Raw genomic sequence first — 20,386 nt, 5'->3', positions numbered from 1 at the left:
CAGTGGTGGAGTGATCTGTGAATAAAAACAAAGGTCTACTTCATGTAATATATTAATAGATCTCTGGTTCAATTAACCAAGTGTGCTTTAGCTCCCTTTCAGAGTAACAGCAGAGATTGTATTCTTGTTACCTACATATTATTTCATAATAATTACACAACCACATCACTTATTTGTAAAATCACATGTGTGCATTTGTCCTTGGTCTCATCCCTCAACCTCTCAAAACCTGTTGTACAGAGGAAATCAGGAAGTCAAAATTACTGTTCCCTCTAATATTTTAGAGGTCAGGGTACTGAAAATCGTACAAGAATGAAGACATTTTGCCACTGACTAATTCTGTGACTTTGGACAAATCAATTTACCGCTATAGACATTAATTATTTTATTAAAAGATGTTTAGACAGATCTCTAATTCTCTTCTACTTCAAAAATAGGTAGAATCTTGAATTTTCTATTTCGCGTGTTGTCTTCTAAATGTTAGCTCTTCCTTCCTTACTGAACTTTTCATATTGTATTTTTATCTTAGAAACCTAAAATATATAAATGGGGTTTTTGGGTCCTACTTATGTTCATTTATTTCGATGTGTTTGGTGTGGTGGTCAGAAGCATGGATCCACCACTTCCTAGAAGACAAACTACTAATGATCAGTTTTCTTCTGCTGTAAAATGGGGCTCATGGGACCTCCTACCTCATAAGGGTGATGTGAGGTTTAAATGCACTGATACATCTAAAGTGCTTAGAATAGTGCTGTTCTCATACCAAGGCTTCAGCAAATGCCAGCTGTTGTTGTTATGATGGTTATTAATCTTATCCCCATTAGAAGATATTTTGATACATTTTGAGTGTGTTCTTGGCTTTTATTGATTTATTGAATGGTTTAACTAGACAATTCAGAATCTGGAAAACTCTATAAAGATAAAAGTGGTCTACAGAGCAAAAGGTGAACCATGTTACTGCAACTAGGTGATGTTTTTCAGTACACACTGAAATATAACACATGGTTATTGAATCTTAGAATTTGGGTGCTGGAAAAGACCTTAGAAAGCATGAGGCCCTACCTCTCGTTTGACACCTATGGAAATTGGGGCCCAAAGAAGAAACGTGACTTGGCCAAGGTGACAGAGTTGGTTTGTGGCAAAACCAAAAATCTTCATGTTGTTCCAGGATATTTACTGTTCCCCAAATCTTATTTGTTGAGTACTTAGTATACAATTCTTTTATACCATTTAAGCAGTTTTATTGCATTTAGCTACTGTTACAGCATCTCTTGACAGTCCTGATTTTAACATAATGTTAATACTGCTAAAATGTGCCTTAAAAATAGAGAACAGGGCTTCCCTGGTGGCGCAGTGGTTGAGAGTCCGCCTGCCGATGCAGGGGACACGGGTTCATGCCCCAGCCCGGGAAGATCCCACATGCCGCGGAGCGGCTGGGCCCGTGAGCCAGGGCCACTGAGCCTTCGCGTCCAGAGCCTGTGCTCCGCAACGGGAGAGGCCACAACAGTGAGAGGCCCGCATACCGCAAAAAAAAAAAAAAATAGAGAACAGTCACAGGCGGGAAGCTAATATACAGAAACATAAATTAACATTAACTATGACAAAAATTAGTGACATCAATCTTACTCAGATTATTTTATCTTTACCTTGAAGTGTCTGTCGTCTTTTCTCTGTGGGTGTTTTCTTACATTGAATATTGTCTCATGTAGCTTGCTGAGACCAGGAAGCCCATAAAGTAAAAGTCAAGACAGGAAAGCTCTCACAGCTCTTGAGATTTCTAGTTGGAAGAACTTGTTTCAAATGTTTGTCTTTCCTTCCTTCTTTCTTTCCTTGTCTTGTCTTTCTACTTTCTTAGTAAACATTGCCTTGAAAAAAATTACTTTGAAAGGAGAGTACTCAGTGCAAAATAGGTTTTCCTGAGTTACATTTTGTTCATTGACTTTTCTTGTTTGTCTTTAGTTACAGGTTTATGATAATGGATCGCTTTGGGAGTGACCTTCAGAAAATATATGAAGCAAATGCCAAAAGGTTTTCTCGGAAAACTGTCTTGCAGCTAAGCTTAAGAATTGTATGTGAGCTACATTCTTCTCGTTTTTAATCCAGTAAAGGCTAGTTGTGTTGAAGCTCGGTCCTCTGCTGGTTGGTGTTAGGTACTGCATTAATTTATTCTATATGATGCTTTTATAGCTGGATATTCTGGAATATATTCACGAGCATGAGTACGTACACGGAGATATCAAGGCCTCAAATCTTCTTCTCAGCTACAAGAATCCTGACCAGGTAGTTTTGTAACTTTAATTTTTACTGTTTAAAACCTGTTGTTTGAAAACAAATATGGTTGCTATGAACTTTTTTTTTTTTTTTTTTGCGGTACGTGGGCCTCTCACTGTTGTGGCCTCTTCTGTTGCGGAGCACAGTCTCCAGACGCGCAGGCCCAGCGGCCATGGCTCATGGGCCCAGCCACTCCGTGGCATGTGGGATCTTCCCGGACCGGGGCACGAACCCGTGTCCCCTGCATCGGCAGGCGGACTCTCAACCACTGCACCACCAGGGAAGCCCGCTATGAACTTTTGAACCCATGCAGAAGTTTTACTTTTTCAAGTAGATATGGTAATAATAATATTTCTTCTTGACACTTTTATCTGGTTAACATTCTACATTTTTGATGCGATTTGTTGGCACTTTATCAAGTTGGCTACTTTGCCCTAAATAATATTCAGAAGAAGTACTTGTGATACAAAATGAATTTCAAATAGCTATCTGAGGGTGGAAGCTTAAAATTATATAGTGCACCAATGAATTATGTTTGCCTTTCTGCTTTGTCATTTTTTAAATTTCCTTTGTTCAGGAAATCCATCAAATGTAAGTGTTCTGTTACTTGGAGAATTTGGTCTTTAACATGTTGATTATTGAAATCAGTTGATTTACAGAAATGTCCTAGCTGTCTAAATTTTGTAGGGTTTGGAATTCAAATGTGCATTTTTTTTTTTTTTCGGTACGTGGGCCCCTCACCGTTGTGGCCTCTCCCGTTGTGGAGCACAGGCTCCAGACGCGCAGGCTCAGCGGCCATGGCTCACGGGCCCAGCTGCTCCGCAGCTTGTGGGATCTTCCCGGATCGGGGCACGAACCCGTGTCCCCTGCATCGGCAGGCGGACTCTCAACCACTGTGCCACCTGGGAAGCCCTCAAATGTGCATTTATTTTCACTTTTTAAGGAAAGGAGAAAAGCTAATGTTATTATACCTTTATTTGGGTCAGTTTAGTTGGAGTAGAGGGATTTGTAATTTTCTTGAAGCTGATTCCATGATTTTGGTAAAAGTAAGGTTTCGTTGACATAGTTGGGCCACTGTATTTAATCCATTTCATGTGTGTTCTCACTTCTTACTTGATCTTGTATAAGAAAGGAATATTGAAGCATTTTAACTGTGTATGTCGATATGCCGTACTTTATTCTTCTTTGTCTCAGACCTAACTTTGACTTCCTCTTGCTTATTTTCCCTTTTTCCTTTGGCTCCCCTTTGTTTTCCTGTCATCTCTTATATTTGCCTCCCCTTCCCCATCTCTGTTACAGTAGCTCTAAGGAATCTGTATATGCAGAACAGAAAAAAGTTTCTGGTCTAGAGCAGGCTAATGGAGAAATCCTAAAGGCAATCACAGAATTTCCAGGCAACTTGTTGTAGATGTGTTTAGGTTAAAAATAAGCAAGCAAGCAAGCCGACAAACAAAGCATAGCTTAGAGACTTGAATGGGAAGGATGCTGTTAGTTGAAGTAGACGGCACTTGTGTAATAAATACAGATATAATTTATTTCCATTTGCAGTTGACTGAAACATGCTGCCTTTTGTTTAGATGGAAGTATTTTTGCAGCTTGGTTATCCTTTGGGCATATGTTTGGATGGGATAATTTTTCTAGTATTAGATGTATGTGTTAGATCCAGCCCCAAATTTTTACTTCAGTTCCCTCCTGTGACCAGATACGTACATCTGTGAGACAGTCACCCAGAATTAGAGATGTAATATGTGGCTCTGGAATAGAGGAAAGCCAAATTTATTAGCTTTGTATGCTAATCAGGTATACACATACATTCCCATAGATATGTGTATATATAATACTAAAATTTCTAATTATGAAGACTTTAATATTTAAATGTAGCTAAGAGCCTCATCTGAAAGGTCTTCAGGTCATTATTATAATCTGTGAAATATCTTTATGAAGTGAATTGATATTTGGTTATTTTAGAAGTGAAGACAGAGGGGAATAACTAACATGTGTCAACTAAGTTTGGAGTCTTACAGTCAGCGTGTAGCAGTTGTGTTGCAACAAGTATTGATGGTTTACTCTGTGCTCAGTTTTGTTTTAGATGCTGGAAGGAAAAGTGTAAGATTTATTATCCTTGCTCAAATTGAGGAGACAAGATTATTTACAGGTGTAACACATACTTGTCTAAAGAAGTCGGGTGATATCTGCACTATAGCTACATGGTCATTTAACGTTTTTCTTTAAAAAGTCTTTCAGAATTAAGTGCTTGCTGTTGTTTGCGTGTTGGATCTAACTTGTTTGGGGTGCTATAGTATGGCCTTGTGGATGAATCTACCCTCAAGTGACAGTATTCTGTTTCTGGGCTTTAAAGGGAGTATATGTGTAGTCATTTTGCCTTTAATTTGTCTTGGTGTTTGGACATTTACAGGTGTACTTGGTAGATTATGGCCTTGCTTATCGGTACTGCCCAGAAGGAATTCATAAAGAATACAAAGAAGACCCCAAAAGATGTCACGATGGCACGATTGAATTCACCAGCATCGATGCGCACAATGGTGTGGGTACGTCAGTGGCACCTGAACAAGAGATACATTGCCAGTGCTTTCAACTGAATTCCTACACAGTTGTTCTGCAGTAAACACTTAGACAAGTAAATCAGAATTGAAGAGGCAGGATAGGATGGGGGAAGAAGGGAGAGCTTAGGCTCCTACCTTTGTGCAATGTGAGGGCACCTGTGTCTCCTCCCTGTCTTCCTCCCACCCTTCAAAGATCACCAGGGTTTCAGTAGAGGAGGTAGTTCAGTCAGCTGCAATAAGGCTTTCTTTTGCTTTTATTTAGCTTAATTGGAATGTTGGGGGGTTTTCCCCCTAAAAGTCTGTAAGGTTCTTATGCAGCTACAACTTTGTAACAGGTGGACTTTTATTTTGTCACCTATTAAGTTGGCCTGTTTCTGCAGCGCTCCGTTTCTTTTTCTTCTGTACCCAACACTGTGGAGGAGCTAAGATCCCCAGTTCTCTGGGCTTCTTGATAGCTTACAGCGTTTTTAATATCTTCACATTTTCCAAGGGCACTGTTTAACGTGTCATTGTTTTATAATTTATTTCCTAGGCTAATAGTCTCAGTGTGAAACTGTAGAGTTTGCCAATTTGGGTTTTAAAGTAAATTATTAGTTGGAGGTAAATTATTTCTTTTACACTGCCCAGTATTTGGTGCTTTTTTCAAAATGGAGTCAAGATTTGATGATGAAAAACAAGACTGTAGAGTTGACCCTTTTACCTTATTCCTTTAGATATACCTGAAATTCTACCTTAAACATTGTTTCAGTGTGCTGAGTCTGCTTCTTTTGTTTCACAGCCCCATCAAGACGTGGTGACCTGGAAATCCTTGGTTATTGCATGATCCAGTGGCTTAGTGGCCATCTTCCTTGGGAGGATAATTTGAAAGATCCCAACTATGTTAGAGATTCCAAAATTAGGTAAAGGAAAACTGATAATAAATTATTTGGGGCAAAATCATGATAAGGCAGATGTTTAGTCAGAACTTCTTGATGGGGACTATAGTTTTAACTGATACTGGTGTAGAAATAAGAAAGTACTTGTTAAACAGTGAGATTCCTTGGTCTTTCGTTGAATTTATTTTAGAAGAATGTCCGTAAGCGTATTTAGGATGTAGCACAATGCTGCTTAATGTGCTTTTTACTGTTTTTAAATATTAATAACTTTCCATGGCATCAAGTTTCAAACAGTGACTCAGCCTTTAATTTTTAACAGATACAGAGAAAATATTGCAGGTTTGATGGACAAATGTTTTCCTGAGAAGAACAAGCCAGGTAAGAAAAGACTTCTTGAATGTTCCTAGGAATCTTGTTTTCTGCAAGAAAAAAAGTCTTGAGGTCTGTGGAATATCCCTTAATGTAGGAGCTTAGGCATTGTTAAGTGTAATCATTCCACTGCAGCCTGCTCTCCTGAAACAGGTACTTACCTTTCCACAGGTGGGCCTTCTTCAGTTATCATTCAGTGCTTTCAGTAATGGAACCGAATTTCATTCAGTAATTCAACTATTTTTTTTATTGAGGCTTTATTGTGTGAGAAGGACCATTCTAGGCACTAGGGATACACCAGTGAACAAATTAAATAAAACTTCCTATCCTCATGAAGCTCTAGTTGGGAAAGGTAGACAGTAAACAAACGAGTGAATTTCACAGTATATTGCATGGTTAGTACTGTGGCAGAAAGAAGAAAGCAGCGAGTAGAGTTAGGGGGTGTGGGGATGGGTTGGGGAGTGAAGTGAGGAGGTGGATTGGAATTGTAAATAGGGTGGCCAGGGATGGCCTCACTGAGGAGGTGACAATTGAATAGTTGTAGGAAGGAGATAGGGAGCGAGCTCTGGGGAAGTCTGGAGAAGAGCGTTTCCAGGCAGAAGGAACGTGAGTGCCTGGTGTACTTGAGGGATGCCTGCTTTTAAGCCATCATAGGGCTTTGGCTTTTACTTTGAGCAGGAGCATGTGAGGTTTGGAGGAGAGGGACGTGAATTGTCTGTCTTTAAGGGAACTCTCTCCACCTCCTGTTGTGAAGATCGACTGCTAGGGAAGCAAGGCTGGGTATAAACAGGAGCTGGTAGGAGGCTACTGCAATAATCCAAGCAAGGGAAGTAGCAGTGCAGGTAGTGAGGAGTGGTCGGTGTGGATATATTTAGAAGTCTTTTCAAGCCTTTGCTCAGTTATCTCCTTTTCAGGAGGTCCACCCTGACCTTATGCCTTTTAAACTTGCAACCTACCAACCACATCTAGAAATAGAATGTTATAGGCTTTTTCAGAAACACGCCCTGGTGCCTCCTGCCAATCACGAGCCTCTCCCACTGGCCTAATGAATCACTAGCCTAACTTCCAACACTAAGGATTTGTTTTTGAACTATATAGAAATGGAATCATAGCGTGAACAAAATAGATACTTTCATGAGGGCAGGGATTTTTAATGTTCTGGTTTCTATTGGAGTTCTTTGTCTTTCACTCAGTATTGCATTTGTGAAATTAATTCCCACTGTTGCATTTTTTGGATGTTTTTATTTACTTTTTAACTTTATTGAGGAATAACTGAAAATATAATTGTATAACATGATGATTTGATATACAGGCATACCTCGTTTTATAGCTGTTCACTTTATTGCACTTGGTCGATACTGTGTTTTTTACACATTGAAGGTTTGTGACAGCCCTGGGTCGAGCGTCTGTTGGTGCCATTTTTCCAGCAGCATTTGCTCACTTCCTATCTGTGTCACATTTGGGTAATTCTCACAATATTTCGAACTGTTTCATTATTATTCTATTTATTATGGTGATTTGTGATCAGTGATCTTTGATGTTACCATTGCAAAAAAATTATGACTCGCTGAAACTCAGACGATTGTTGGCATTTTTTTAGCAATAAAGTGTTTTTTTAATTAAGGTACCTACATTTTCTTAGACATCATGTTATTTCACACTTAATAGCCTACAGTATAGTGTAAACATAACTTTTATATGCACTGGGGAACAAAAAAAATTAAAGTGACTTGCTTTATTGTGATACTTTATTGCGGTGGTCTGGAACTGAACCTGCAATGTCTCTGAGGTGTGCCTGTCTGTACATACACATTGGAGAATGATTACCAAGATTGACATAATTTAACACATCTATCACCTTGCATAGTTAACAGAGTTAACAGCAGCCTTTCTTGAAAAGACCAGCCTTTCCCTGTGATGCCGCCTTTGTATTAAATCAGGTGTGGATTTGTGAGTCTGTTTCTGGGCTCTTTCATTGTTCCTTTTTTCTCTTCTTGGGCCCCACTGTCTTAATTACTGTAGCTTTATCTTAAGTCTTGATACATGGTAGTTTAAGTCCTCTAGCACTGTTTCTTCTTTATACTTGACTTTCTGTTTTGCTTGATCATTTGTATATCTGTGTACATTTTAGAATCACCTTGTCCGTTCTGCACACATCCTGTCCCTCTGCAATTTGCTGGAATTCTGAGTGGGATTGCATGGACTCTGGACTAACTGGGGAGCATTGGCATCTTTATACTATTGATACTTTATGTCTTCTGTTTAATTTGGTCTCAGTTTCTGTGTTACCTGTGTTTTATAGTTTTAATCTGGAAAAAATCTTGCCCATCTTTCATTATAATTGTTATTAGGTATTTGATGCTATTGTTAAGTGATATATTTTTATTAAAATTTATTTTTCTAATTGCTTGTTGGTAGTATATAGAAGTAAAATAGATTTCTAAATATTTACCTTATATCCTGTGACCTTGTTAAATTTACATATTGGTTCTAGAAGTTTTCTTATAGATTCCTTAGGATTTTCTGCATCCACTGTCATGTTCATGAATAAACTGTTTTACATCTTCCATTCCACTCGTGATGCCTTCTGTTTCTTTTCTTGCCTTACTGTACTGGCTAAAAACTACAGGACTTTCAGGCAGAATGGGAACTGGGCAAGTGGACTTCCTTGCCATTTCCTTCTCTCATCAGGGAAGTGTTCAGTATTTTACCATACTTGGTAATGTTTGCTTTAGGTTTTCTATAGATCCCCTTTTTCAGATTAAGAAAGTTGAAGGGAGGGATTTTTTTTTTCTTTTTTCTTATGTACCCAGGTATTTAGAAACATGCCTGGCATGTGGTGGGTGCTTAATGAATACCTGAATGAATGAATGTGTATGTACGTGTGTGTGTGTAGCACTGACATGATCTCTTGATTTATTGGATGTGGGGTGTGGGAAGAGGATTCTTGGCTTGAGGTGCTAGAAGGATGGAATTTTCAGTAACCAAGACAGGGAAAACCACAGGGAGAACAGGTTTTAGGGGTTGGTCGGGAGTTTGGATTTGCATTTGTTGGGATTTGATATGAGTCAGTGGAAATCAGTGGATATACAAGTCTGGAGAGCAGTGGAAAGGCTGGGCTGGGGATATAACATGTATGAGTCATTAGCCTAAAGATGGATTTTTAGATGGATGTTGAAAAGTGTTGATCTTGACTAGTAAGATTTCTTTTTATGGGTTTGGTTCTGCCTCAGTGTACAGTAAACCTTTCATCATTCAGAAGTCGATTTTTCTCTTATGGGAAAACCAGGCCTTGCTTCTTTTTCTTTTTTTCAACCTGTTTTTCATATGTTTTATTTCTTATTTACGCAAAGAATACAGCTGTCTTCTGTAGAACTAATGGCTTCTGTGGCAAAAAAAAATACTGGCTGTGATATTTATTGTATACTTAAGCACATTTTACTTTATAATCTTTATTCTAGGTCTTTTTAAAAAAATAGCTTTAAAACTACAGCAATTATTTTTTGTATATATTTAAATGTTAAGCATGTCTTCTGTCTTACTATCTCACGATTAAAAAATGTTTTTTACGTTGTTTCTCAAAATACGTTTTTTATTTGACTTATCTGACAATTCTTGAATTCAAAAGCATACTTTCCTTTGAAGAAGGTTTGAAAAAAACATGTTTAACAAGCTATACATTTGCATTCTAATTTTAGTATAACCGTGTATCATTTTCTTAGAAAAGTATGTTGTATTTATGACAAAAAATTACAAAATAATTGTGTTATTCTTTCAGATGAAATTGCTAAGTACATGGAAACAGTGAAATTACTGGATTATGCTGAAAAACCTCTTTATCAAAAGTTACGAGATATTCTTTTGCAAGGACTGAAAGCTATAGGAAGTAAGGATGACAGCAAGCTGGACCTCAGTGTTGTGGAGAATGGAAGTTTGAAAGCAAAAACAATAACAAAGGTGAGTTTTGTTACTGAATTTTCCTTTGGGCGTCCTGTGACTATAATTGCAACAAGTATTAATTTTAGGTAAGAGAACCAGTAGCTCATGAAAGAAAATAATAACAGATTGCTATGCAATTAAATATTTTTCATCATTATGTAAAAGCAAACTCTTTATGATATGGAAAAATACGTAGAGGGTGGTAGAAAAATGAATATTTATGTATTTCTTATGTCCAGTAGCAAGTTAGGAAATTCCTAAAGAGATTCTAACTCAGGATACTAATGTCTGGCAGAGGGATTTGGGCGGGGCACTCAATTCATAGTCTGTGTGTTCTTTTCTCCCACGTCACCCCTTAGGGTTGATCTTGTCTTTCACTTTTCCCTTGTTCATTGGTGTGGTCCAAGTATTTACTATTTGAAAATTGGTTTTGAAAAATTACCATTTGAAAGTTTCCTTGTTTGTTGTCGTGTTGTGTTTCCCATTTGAACATTATTTTGCTCTTTACAGAAATGTCATTATGTAAAGCTGTGTATCTGTATATAAGGGAATTAATTTTTTGGAAAGAAATGTTAAATAATAAACTTTATGGTAGAAATATTGCACAGGCATGTAAATAACTCCTGGTATCACTTTAAAATTTAGATTTTGCAGGTATACATCAGCTTATTGGTTATTTTTAATAATTATTGATCAACTTAATTTCCTTTTTTTTTTTTTTTTTTTTTTTTTGCGGTACACGGGCCTCTCACTGTTGTGGCCTCTCCCGTTGCGGAGCACAGGCTCCGGACACGCAGGCTCAGCGGCCATGGCTCACGGGCCCAGCCGCTCCGCAACATGTGAGATCTTCCTGGACCGGGGCATGAACCCGCGTCCCCTGCATCGGCAGGCGGACTCTCAACCACTGCGCCACCAGGGAAGCCCTTAATTTCCTTTTCAATCTGAAATTGTTTACTAAAATGTGCTAGTTGCTTTTACATGGGAAAGGAAAACTGCTTTTAGAAGAAAAATATTTTTTTACATTATTGACTGTTTTAATTGTTGTTAACTCTGTAAATTCCAGTAGATTCCTTTGGAAATCTTATATTCCAAACTATGAGATAAAGAGTTAAAAACAGATTTTCTCCCTTTAAAATAAGAAGCAGCATATTAAAAGAACTTACAAAGGAGATAGGAATTTTGACATTGGATCATGAATTTGACTTTTTTGGCTAATAGTAGATGTCTTTGTAATTTCATCACAGAATCTGAAATTATACATATGCATCTATATTTACATCTTTTTGCTTTCATAAGTTTTGTCTTAATTTCATCTGCTCCATTTTTGTGTTTTTGTGGTCAACAACCGTGTGGAAAGCCATATCCAGCTTTAAGTGAAGAGGATAAATGGAAGGCTGAGTGGAATTTTTGAGTAAGGTGGTAAACTTACAGTTTGCATACACGTATAAACATACAGCATGCATCTCCTTGCTCAGGACAGATTTTTGTACGTTAATATTTATAGCTGGCTTCTGTAGTGTTTTTCTCTAAAATTTTGCTGATTGAAAAGTAAAGATCTCTGTTGAGGTAAGAACTTGTCCAGTACCATTCCCCTTTCCTTTGCAAATCACTGTTGTTTGTACCTACATGCTAGAGAAAATTTGGTGTCTGCGTGTTGGCTGACTTTACAGCTGAGTAGGTCAGTCTGCTGCAGAGCTAACATCTGTGACCTTATAATTCTCTTGTGTCCTTGGGTAGTTCAGAAAGCTGGAAATTTCTTGTTAGATCATCCCCTACATGTATAAAGCTTCATTTAGGGGGAGGAAATGAATAAAAAGCTGAACTGTTAGATTTCCTTCATTAGTTTGCTGCTTTTTTTCCCCTCAGAGCTGATATAGGATTGTTTTTGTATTAAAAAGAAACTAATAAAAGTTAAGATTAGGTAAGATCATGAAGCTCCTTGATAACCATGTAACTGTAGGTGAGTTGTTAATTTTGTTGGCCTTTTGTTTTTTGTTTGTAAAGTGAAAGAGTTGGACCAGAGCAGGTTTTTTTTTTTTTAAGCTTTCTTTCTTTTTCTTTTTAAAGCATCAGAACATTTTCTTCAAATAAATTGTAAATACGCCACAGCTAAAACAGATAAGAGCAGAGCTCCATCCAGCTTTTCAGTCTGGGGGCTCCCACAAGAGAAAGCTCTCTTCTTTGAGAAATTAGTATTCCTTCTCTTTTTTAGGAAGGAGTATGTAGTTGAGATTCTTTTTTGCTCTGGTTACTAGGAAGTTCAGAGCTGAATGTAATGCTTCATCATAGAAACTGTATTAATCCTTGTAATTGCATACTTGCTCCTTCTTTTCCTCTGTCTTAATTTTTTAAAACTTTAAAATAAAAGTATATGTTCTTTGTATTTAGGACACTCATATCTCTGAAAGGGATAAGTTTAATCAATTCAATATATATTTCTCTTTATATTCCTAAGAGATACGGTAAAAAACCTATAAGAATTGATCGACAGTGGAATGAAGCAAGCCTTCTATCCATTTTTTTACAGCCGTGCTTGATTATGGTATAGTAAATTGGGAAACTATCCTGAAATATGAATGTATCCACTTTGAACTGGTTTTAGTCTCAATAACCTAAGAGGAGTATTTAAAGCACAGAATTTGGGGATGACATAAATCTGAAGTAGAAAGACACTAAGTATCACCATGCCCTTAAAAATCATTATTAAGTAAATAATAAATAAATTCCTGCTGGCACTCAGCCTGGAACATGGTACAAAGAGTTGAACAAGAGCAGAGAAAGGTCTTCCAATGCACATCAGTGGCCTGCAGCTCCTCTGGTGGACAACTTTCTATCTCTTTGAGATGATCACACCTAATGTAGTATTAAATTTATACCATGTAGCCTATAGTTAAGGTCAGATTGCCCCCAAATATACCATCTAAATTTGGTGAAGATCTATCTAGCTGTTTTTGTGTTATAGAATGATAGAAACTGTATTTTAATTATGTAAATTTAAATTGTTGCAGTTGATACATTTCTTTCTGTTTTTTAATGGTAGTTTAGCCTTAGTTCTGTATCTAAGTGGACTCAGTGTTTACTAAGAATTTCTTTCCTTAGATACCCCATTATTGAGTTCTTTATTTTGAATCTTGTCTTATTTGGTTGGATTTTGTCAAGTAATTTTTTCCCTAAATTTTTGAGTGAGATTATGACATATGTACAGAAAAGTGCACAAATAATTGTGGAATTTGAACTTTACAAAGTGAACGTATGCATTTAGACGTCACCCAAATCAAAATATGGATCATTGCAGAAACCCCAGAAACCTTTCTCATACCCTACTCCCAGCTATTACCCCTTCAGTAAGAGTAATCAATTTTATGACTTCTAACACCATAAATTAGTTTTGCTATTAAAGAAAAACATAGTAGTAGCACCATACGTTTTATACACTTTTGTGTCTGTCTTTCATTCATTTGTATTTCTTTTTTTCTTTCTGAATTTTATTTTTTTAAACAGGAGGTTCTTATTAGTTATCTATTTTATAAATATTGATGTATACATGTCAATCCCAGTCTCCCAATTCATCACTCCACCACCCCCTCCCCCGCCACTTTCCCCCCTTGGTGTCCATACATTTGTTCTCTACATCTGTGTCTCTATTTCTGCCTTGCATTTCTGAATTTCCTTGCTGTCACAAGTAACAAAAGTCTTTTGTTTTTTTATTCTTGTGTAGTACTCCATTATATGACTATATCATGATTCATTTATCCCTTCTGCTCTTGGTGGATGGATGTTTGCACTGTTTCCAGTTTTTGGTGATTGCAATAATGCTGTTAAGAACACTCTTATAAATTCTTTTGGGAAACATATATAATTATTTCAAGTTTGGTGTATACATAGTAGAATTCCTGGGGCGTAGGGTTTACGTATGCTTAGTAGCTTTAGTAGATACCGCCAAGCAATTTGCCCAGTTTACTCTCCCACAGCAGCTTATGAGAGTTCCAGTTGCTCACTGACACTAGCTATTGCATTATGTTTAACTTTATCTATTTTGGTAGATGTTTACTAGTATTTCTTTATGGTTTTAATTTGATCTCCTTGAGAATATTGATTTTGAACACCTTTCCATAGCCTGTCAGTCTTTTTTTTTTTTTTTTTTTTACTGCGGTACGCGGGCCTCTCACTGTTGTGGCCTCTCCCATTACGGAGCACAGGCTCCGGACGCGCAGGCTCAGCGGCCATGACTCACAGGCCTAGCTGCTCCGCAGCATGTGGGATCTTCCCGGACCGGGGCACGAACCCATGTCCCCTGCATCTGCAGGCGGACTCTCAACCACTGTGCCACCAGGGAAGCCCGCCTGTCAGTCTTGATTATCCTTTTTTTGTGAGGTGCATTTCAAGTCTTTTGTCCATTAAAAAAAATTGGGGTTGTCTGCTTTCCTTTGATTTGCAGAGTTAAGCACTTTGTATATATATGCAATATATGTATTGCACATATTTTTTTTACAGCTTGTGGTTTATCTTTTCACTCTCTTAGTATGGTATCTTTTGATGAACAGAAGTTCTTCGCTTTAATTAATCATAATTTATTAGGTTTTTGTTTGTTTATGGCTAGTGCTTTGTTTATTCTATTTTAGGAACATTTTGTCTACCTCAAGATCATGAAGACAATCTTTTGTCAAGAAATTTTATCTTTTTCATTTAGGTCTACAGTTTAACAGAAATTGATTTTGCGCATGGTGTGAGTCGGTGTTTATTTACCCCCTGTGGATATCTAGTTGATCTGAACTATTTATTGAAAAGATTATAATGTCCCCACAGCATGTGACTGGTTTTCAGGTAACCATATGTGTTCGGGTCTGTTTCTGGACACTCTGTTCTGTGCCATTGGCCTGCTCATCTGTGTTTGGGTCAGTGCCACACTGTTTGAACTACTGGCTTCATAATGATATTTGATAGTATAAGTTCTCCAACTTTATTCTTCTTTAAGATTGTCTTTGCTGTTTTTGGCTCTTTGACTTGACATATAAATTTTAGAATCAGCTTATTAATTTCCACAAAAATTCTTCTGGGATTTTGATTGAGATTGTACTGACTGTCATTTTGGGAAAAACTGACATCTTCACAGTATTCTTTTCTGTTCCATGAATATGGTATACCCCTATATTTATATAGGTTCTTTCATTTATCTCAGTGATGTTTGTAGTTGTCTCTGACTATATAGAGATCATATACATCTTCCATGTCTAACTGCTTAATTCTTAGTCAATTTCTTTTTATCATCTGTAATCATCCCACACGTTTCCTTCATGTCATTTAGTTGTCAGCTCAGTCTGCTCTTTTTCAGTGTTTCTAGTATACTTGTAAGTTCTATAATGATTATTTTTCTATTTATTAGCTCTGCATTTCCTTGTTTATTCTGGGTTTTTAAAAATTATCATTTCTCATTTCCTCAATTTTTTAAATCTTTTTTTTAAGCCTCCAATGCATTTTATAAAATTTTCTTTTTGAGGGGAGGACTGTGTTTTCTTTCAGAGTGGAGTCTTCAGCTATTTTTTGCATGTTATGATCTGGGAGGGCACCGTACCACAAGTGCCTCAGGTGATTCTAATGTAGATGAAAGGCAGGGGCGGCATCCTTGGCTGCACATTAAAATCACCTGGGAGCTTTTATAAATCCCATTGTCTGGATTGCACCCCAGACCAATTAAATCAGAAACTTTGGGGGTGGACCTGAGCCTCAGGATTTTTAGGTGATTACGTTGTACAGACATCGTTGAGAACCACTGCAAACCAAAATTTGAGTTACCTTGGAATTCTAGCTTCTATGTAGAAAACAACCCTTTTGCAAATAGGCAAAGCAGATATTGGGCATTTAAGTCTAAAAGACTTTAAATAATAGTACTTATCAGCCACATGACCAATGTATGTATGTAGGCAATTATTCACACATGCCATGTTGCGATCTTTATTGTAAGAGATATAGAAGGAAATTTGGCGTCATATAAATGCCTTGAATGGTACCCAGGGGAATTTATTTTTGACATAACAAAAAGATATGCTTATAAGATATGTTCAAAACTTAGATCACAAAGGACAGTATTAGAGCAGGATTCCCTTTTTCTTTGATATCATGACTAGTTTTTAGGAATTATGTTAAACATTTGTGTGAGTTTCTGTTTAATAAGGGATACATTTTTTTAAAGCTGTCTTTCTGTGGAAATAATGTTATCTGTCTTGCTCATAAGATTGTTGTGTGGGTTAAATGAGATTTAGAAAGTGCTTAGAACAGTGCTGAACACATAATAAGTAATCAGTAAATGTTAACTGCAATATTATTGTTAATGCTGTTGTTTCACTGACTTTACATTTTCTCAAGTCTTTCTGGTTTCTTGATGTCAAGAAAATAGCAGAACATTTTCATTTGAATCTTTTGAACTAAGATCATACATCCTTAAAAATTCAGTTTATGAAATAGAGTATATTGGGCAGATGTGAATGAAGACTGGCTTACATTCACTTGGTGAGTATGTGTGTTCAAATTGATTGTTTTGAATAGTAAATGATGGGGAATTGGTAAAAGTTGATTTTGCAACAAAGACAAGATGGTAATTACTGTGAAATAAAGGTTCCAAAATGCAGCTCCATAACTTACTCATATTAAAAATGGATAAATCACATTAATGAGTTTGAAGTTAACTTTTTTCATTGAAGCTGTTGATTGATACTAAAGGACCATAGGTAGTTGACATTAAGCAGAGGACTTCTGAGTGCCAGAGAATTCTGTGTTCGCTGTTTTCTCCCTATGAGTTTAGGAAGTATGTATTTTGTGGACATAGCCTTATTGGGGGGAGGTCAGGCAGTCTGTTTTTAATAGGAACTCTAATGTAGCTTGGTTTACTTTGTAAGAAACTTGCTCAAGTGTGGCTTGAGAGCATTTAATTCCCCACTAGTACATACATAGGGTTTCGTTTTCATTGAAATATGTAGTTTTATAAATATTGGCCTCTTCATTTTGCAGTGTTATAGCTTCAGAGTCTTGTGCTTTTAATTCTTAAGTTTGAAAATTCTCCAGGGGACTTGATGGTGCTCAGTGCTGGTAATAGAATATCAACCCTTTAAACTTTAGGTTATCATTGAACATTTATGTATTGATAGTATTTTGTAATCTGTCAATATTAAATTATTTTACATATACTTTACAGCACTGAATGAGATACATCTGCTTACAAATGATGAAAGTGAAATTCAGAAGAGGTTAGATGACTTGTCCAGGGCCATGCAACCATTAATTATTATTACGCATTTACATAGCTTTTTTCCTCAGAGGAGCTCAAGGCACTTAAAAATCTCCTAGTGATTTTAGGTATAAAATATTAAAGACAAATAAACCATAACTAGCTACCCATTTGCCTCTCCCCATAAGTTGCCCTTGAAATACCTTAACTTTGCTAAAAAGTTTGATATTAATGGTGCAGGTCATGGAACCTTCAGAGGAAAATAAGCATGAAGAAGTGTCATATTAATTCCAACATAGAAGAGAATGCAGTGACCCATTAGTCTTTAGACCTTTGTTTATTGAATCTCTGGAAACATCTCTCAGTTGTTAAGTGACTATAGGTTTGATCGTATTGGAAGTTTCGTGGTCCTTGTGATATGAATGATATTAGAGTCACGAAAGGCCATTGTTGCCAACTTTGGAAGGTGGATTTACTGTTTTCAGAAGTGCTGTTGGGAGACCGTTCCAGTTTGTGATTGCCATTATTACATGAAAATTCGATGAGAGTCAGTTCTCAGTCATGTAGTGCTCCGGAAGATCATGTGACCAGGTTCAACTTTTCTTTCAGCTCATTATCTCCTCAGTGGCTGTGTTTTTTCTAGGAGGATGGGTGATGGTAGGGCTGTGAAGCAGCTTGTTTCTAGATCCTCAGTAGGCCCAACTTCAGAAGGGACACACATTCGCTTCAGATAAGCAAGTAGACAAATACGCGTACTTTGTGAAAGCAGTGCTTTTGCTAAAAGTGTGCTGCCCATGGAGCAAGCAGTCAATTCTGCTTGCCACCTAGGTGCAGTGTTTTCATTTGTTTATTTATTCTGACAGAGTATACAAATGCATCGGTATCATTTGCTAACTCATGAGTTAGCAATAATCTTTGGTGCACCATTTTCAGATAATTACAGCAAATTCTTCATTCTTCATGGCATAAGAGTGGGAAAGCTTGAACTAGTGAAGGACACAGGTATTCCACATTTTGTTAGTCATGCTTTTTTTTTTGCTAAACCCCCAGACCTGCTAATAAATGATAAAATTGCTCGAGTAATATGTTAATTATTAACTACCTTCAGAATAGATAATTAAATATGTGGACAGGAGAGATATCTAAATTTAAACAAAAAACAAAATCAGGGTTTGGCCATGCACTCATGCCTGTGTTACATTTACAGATGGATTGATATTTCACAGAGTGAAATCCCATGTGTGTGGGATTACATTGGTCACTTACTCAAAAAGACTCATTTACGGAACTCTGAAATGACTTCTTATAGGGCTTACATAAATGCAAATAGTTTTAGAAATGTAACTTGTGTGTGCTTAATGTTTTTATAAAAGCTAAAATTACTCTTTTGCTTTAACGATTTGTTAGTGTCTGTTTTTCTCCATGAGAATGAAGCCTGAATCAGTGCCCAGCACACAGTAGGTGCTTAGAAAATACATGATGGGATTCCTACCTCTGTTCCGATAGAATCAGGGTTACTGTGGAAGGAAATTGTAGTGTGCGTTATTCTTATCGCAGCCCTTACCATGGAAACTTGTTTAAAATAATAAATCACTTCAGTGTATCATAACAGTTTTTTAGAACATTCTTCAAATTCATCTCTCATTTAAGTCACTTACTCACTTTCGGACCCACTTCCCATCTTTTCATCTGTTCTCTTTTCAGTTGTGTCTGACCTTTTCCTGCTTTTTCTCAAAACATTTCTGTAATTACTTAATGTCCATTTAAACATTACACAGTTTTTGAGGGGCTTTTGGTAAAACACGTAGTCAGCTCTTTATTACTACAATAGTAGTGGACTAGTTGCTCAGCAGGTGCAGACCCCTAGATATTTGTGTATGTGTAAGGTACATAATAGCGTGTGGGGAAAACCCCAGTCGTTGCCCTCCAGGAGTGTCCAGGGTGGGAGAGACGAAAAGTAGAGTGTGACCCTGGGCTTGCCAAGTACACACGTATGTATGTTTGCGCTAGCTCTCTAGGAAGGGATCGGTTACAACGAAAGCACCACGGCTGGAAACTGCCACTTCACACCGAAAAGTCCCGTGGGGGGCAGCGTGGTTCTGTGGAAAGAAGTTCTAATAAGAACCAAGAACCCTTAGCTCTTGTCTTCTCACCACCACCAGCTAGAAACACTGAGCAGCTTCTCCCAGCTTTCTTTTGTCCCCAGCCTCAGTTTTTTCTGTCTACATAGGGCAGTTTAACTAAAATCCACTGGTTTTGTAAATATTGTGGTGTAGCACATACGTTTCTTTACCTTCATAGAAGATATGTCCTTTTTCTTTTTAGTTAACACTGAGTAACATACTCTATTTTTGCTTACTATTAAGGAATGTAATAGTAATTTTTAAAGGGTGTACATTTGCATGATGATTTCAGTGGCCTTAATCAAATGAGTCCAATAAGATTAACTGCGTATTGCAGTCTCATGTTTGTGTTTAGAGTTCTTTGTTCTTTGACACACACACGTGCAGTACCATTTAAACATTTTAGGCTGTACCTTCTAAGTTTCTATAATGAACATTCATGACTTTTGTAATAAGGGGGAAAAAACCAACAACAGTTCTTCAGTACCCATCTCCTTTGATGCAAGCATGAATCTGATTGGCTTCTCTCAGATGCTGTTGAAAGCATTTAGAGGGTATCTTTGGATGTTTGAGTTGGGATGTGAAGAATTGTGTTTGGTTTTTGTCTCTGAAGACTTTTATTCTCTTTTCCATTAAAACAGCTTTAAGTCTATAACTAATCTCCAGTCATTGTTTAGATGGTTAGTAAATTATCAGTCCGATGCATCTCGCTGATTTGTCTTCCTGTTTCTAAATTGGAAGTGAGAAGCTGCTAATTTAACTAAGTTTTAGCCTAGCAGTCTGAGCACTGCAAAAATACAATGTGTAATATATACACTAATGCCCTTTAAAATAAACCTAGTTTTTAAAGATATTTTAGCCATGCTGAATTAAAAGAAAACTCTGTCCTAACTTTATGAATTATTCTTGTGTGTCATGCAATATTTTGATTTCATTTATAAATGTAAATAAAGGCACCTGTGAGACCTGGTATGGCATATGACAAAATCAGAGATTAATGCACTTTGTGAAGCCATTTTCTGT

At 37.0% G+C, this 20,386-nt stretch overlaps 1 protein-coding gene across 8 annotated transcripts in view; it reads left to right on the top strand.

The window, feature by feature from the left end:
- Positions 1 to 20,386, top strand: part of VRK1 (VRK serine/threonine kinase 1) — a 95,083-nt gene that overhangs the window by 49,226 nt on the left and 25,471 nt on the right. For all 8 annotated transcript variants that reach the window (XM_033850649.2, XM_019952586.3, XM_019952575.3 and 5 more), the window contains 6 exons: positions 1,960 to 2,068; positions 2,188 to 2,280; positions 4,688 to 4,820; positions 5,614 to 5,734; positions 6,030 to 6,088; positions 9,858 to 10,036. In XM_033850649.2, coding sequence (XP_033706540.1) covers positions 1,960 to 2,068; positions 2,188 to 2,280; positions 4,688 to 4,820; positions 5,614 to 5,734; positions 6,030 to 6,088; positions 9,858 to 10,036 — 694 coding nt within the window. The remainder of the gene's footprint in view (positions 1 to 1,959; positions 2,069 to 2,187; positions 2,281 to 4,687; positions 4,821 to 5,613; positions 5,735 to 6,029; positions 6,089 to 9,857; positions 10,037 to 20,386) is intronic.

Source organism: Tursiops truncatus, chromosome 2, assembly GCF_011762595.2.
Source record: "Tursiops truncatus isolate mTurTru1 chromosome 2, mTurTru1.mat.Y, whole genome shotgun sequence".
In the NCBI taxonomy this organism is placed as follows: domain Eukaryota; kingdom Metazoa; phylum Chordata; class Mammalia; order Artiodactyla; family Delphinidae; genus Tursiops; species Tursiops truncatus.
Note: the sequence above shows the minus strand (reverse complement) of the source record. Positions and strands in the feature narration are given on the sequence as shown.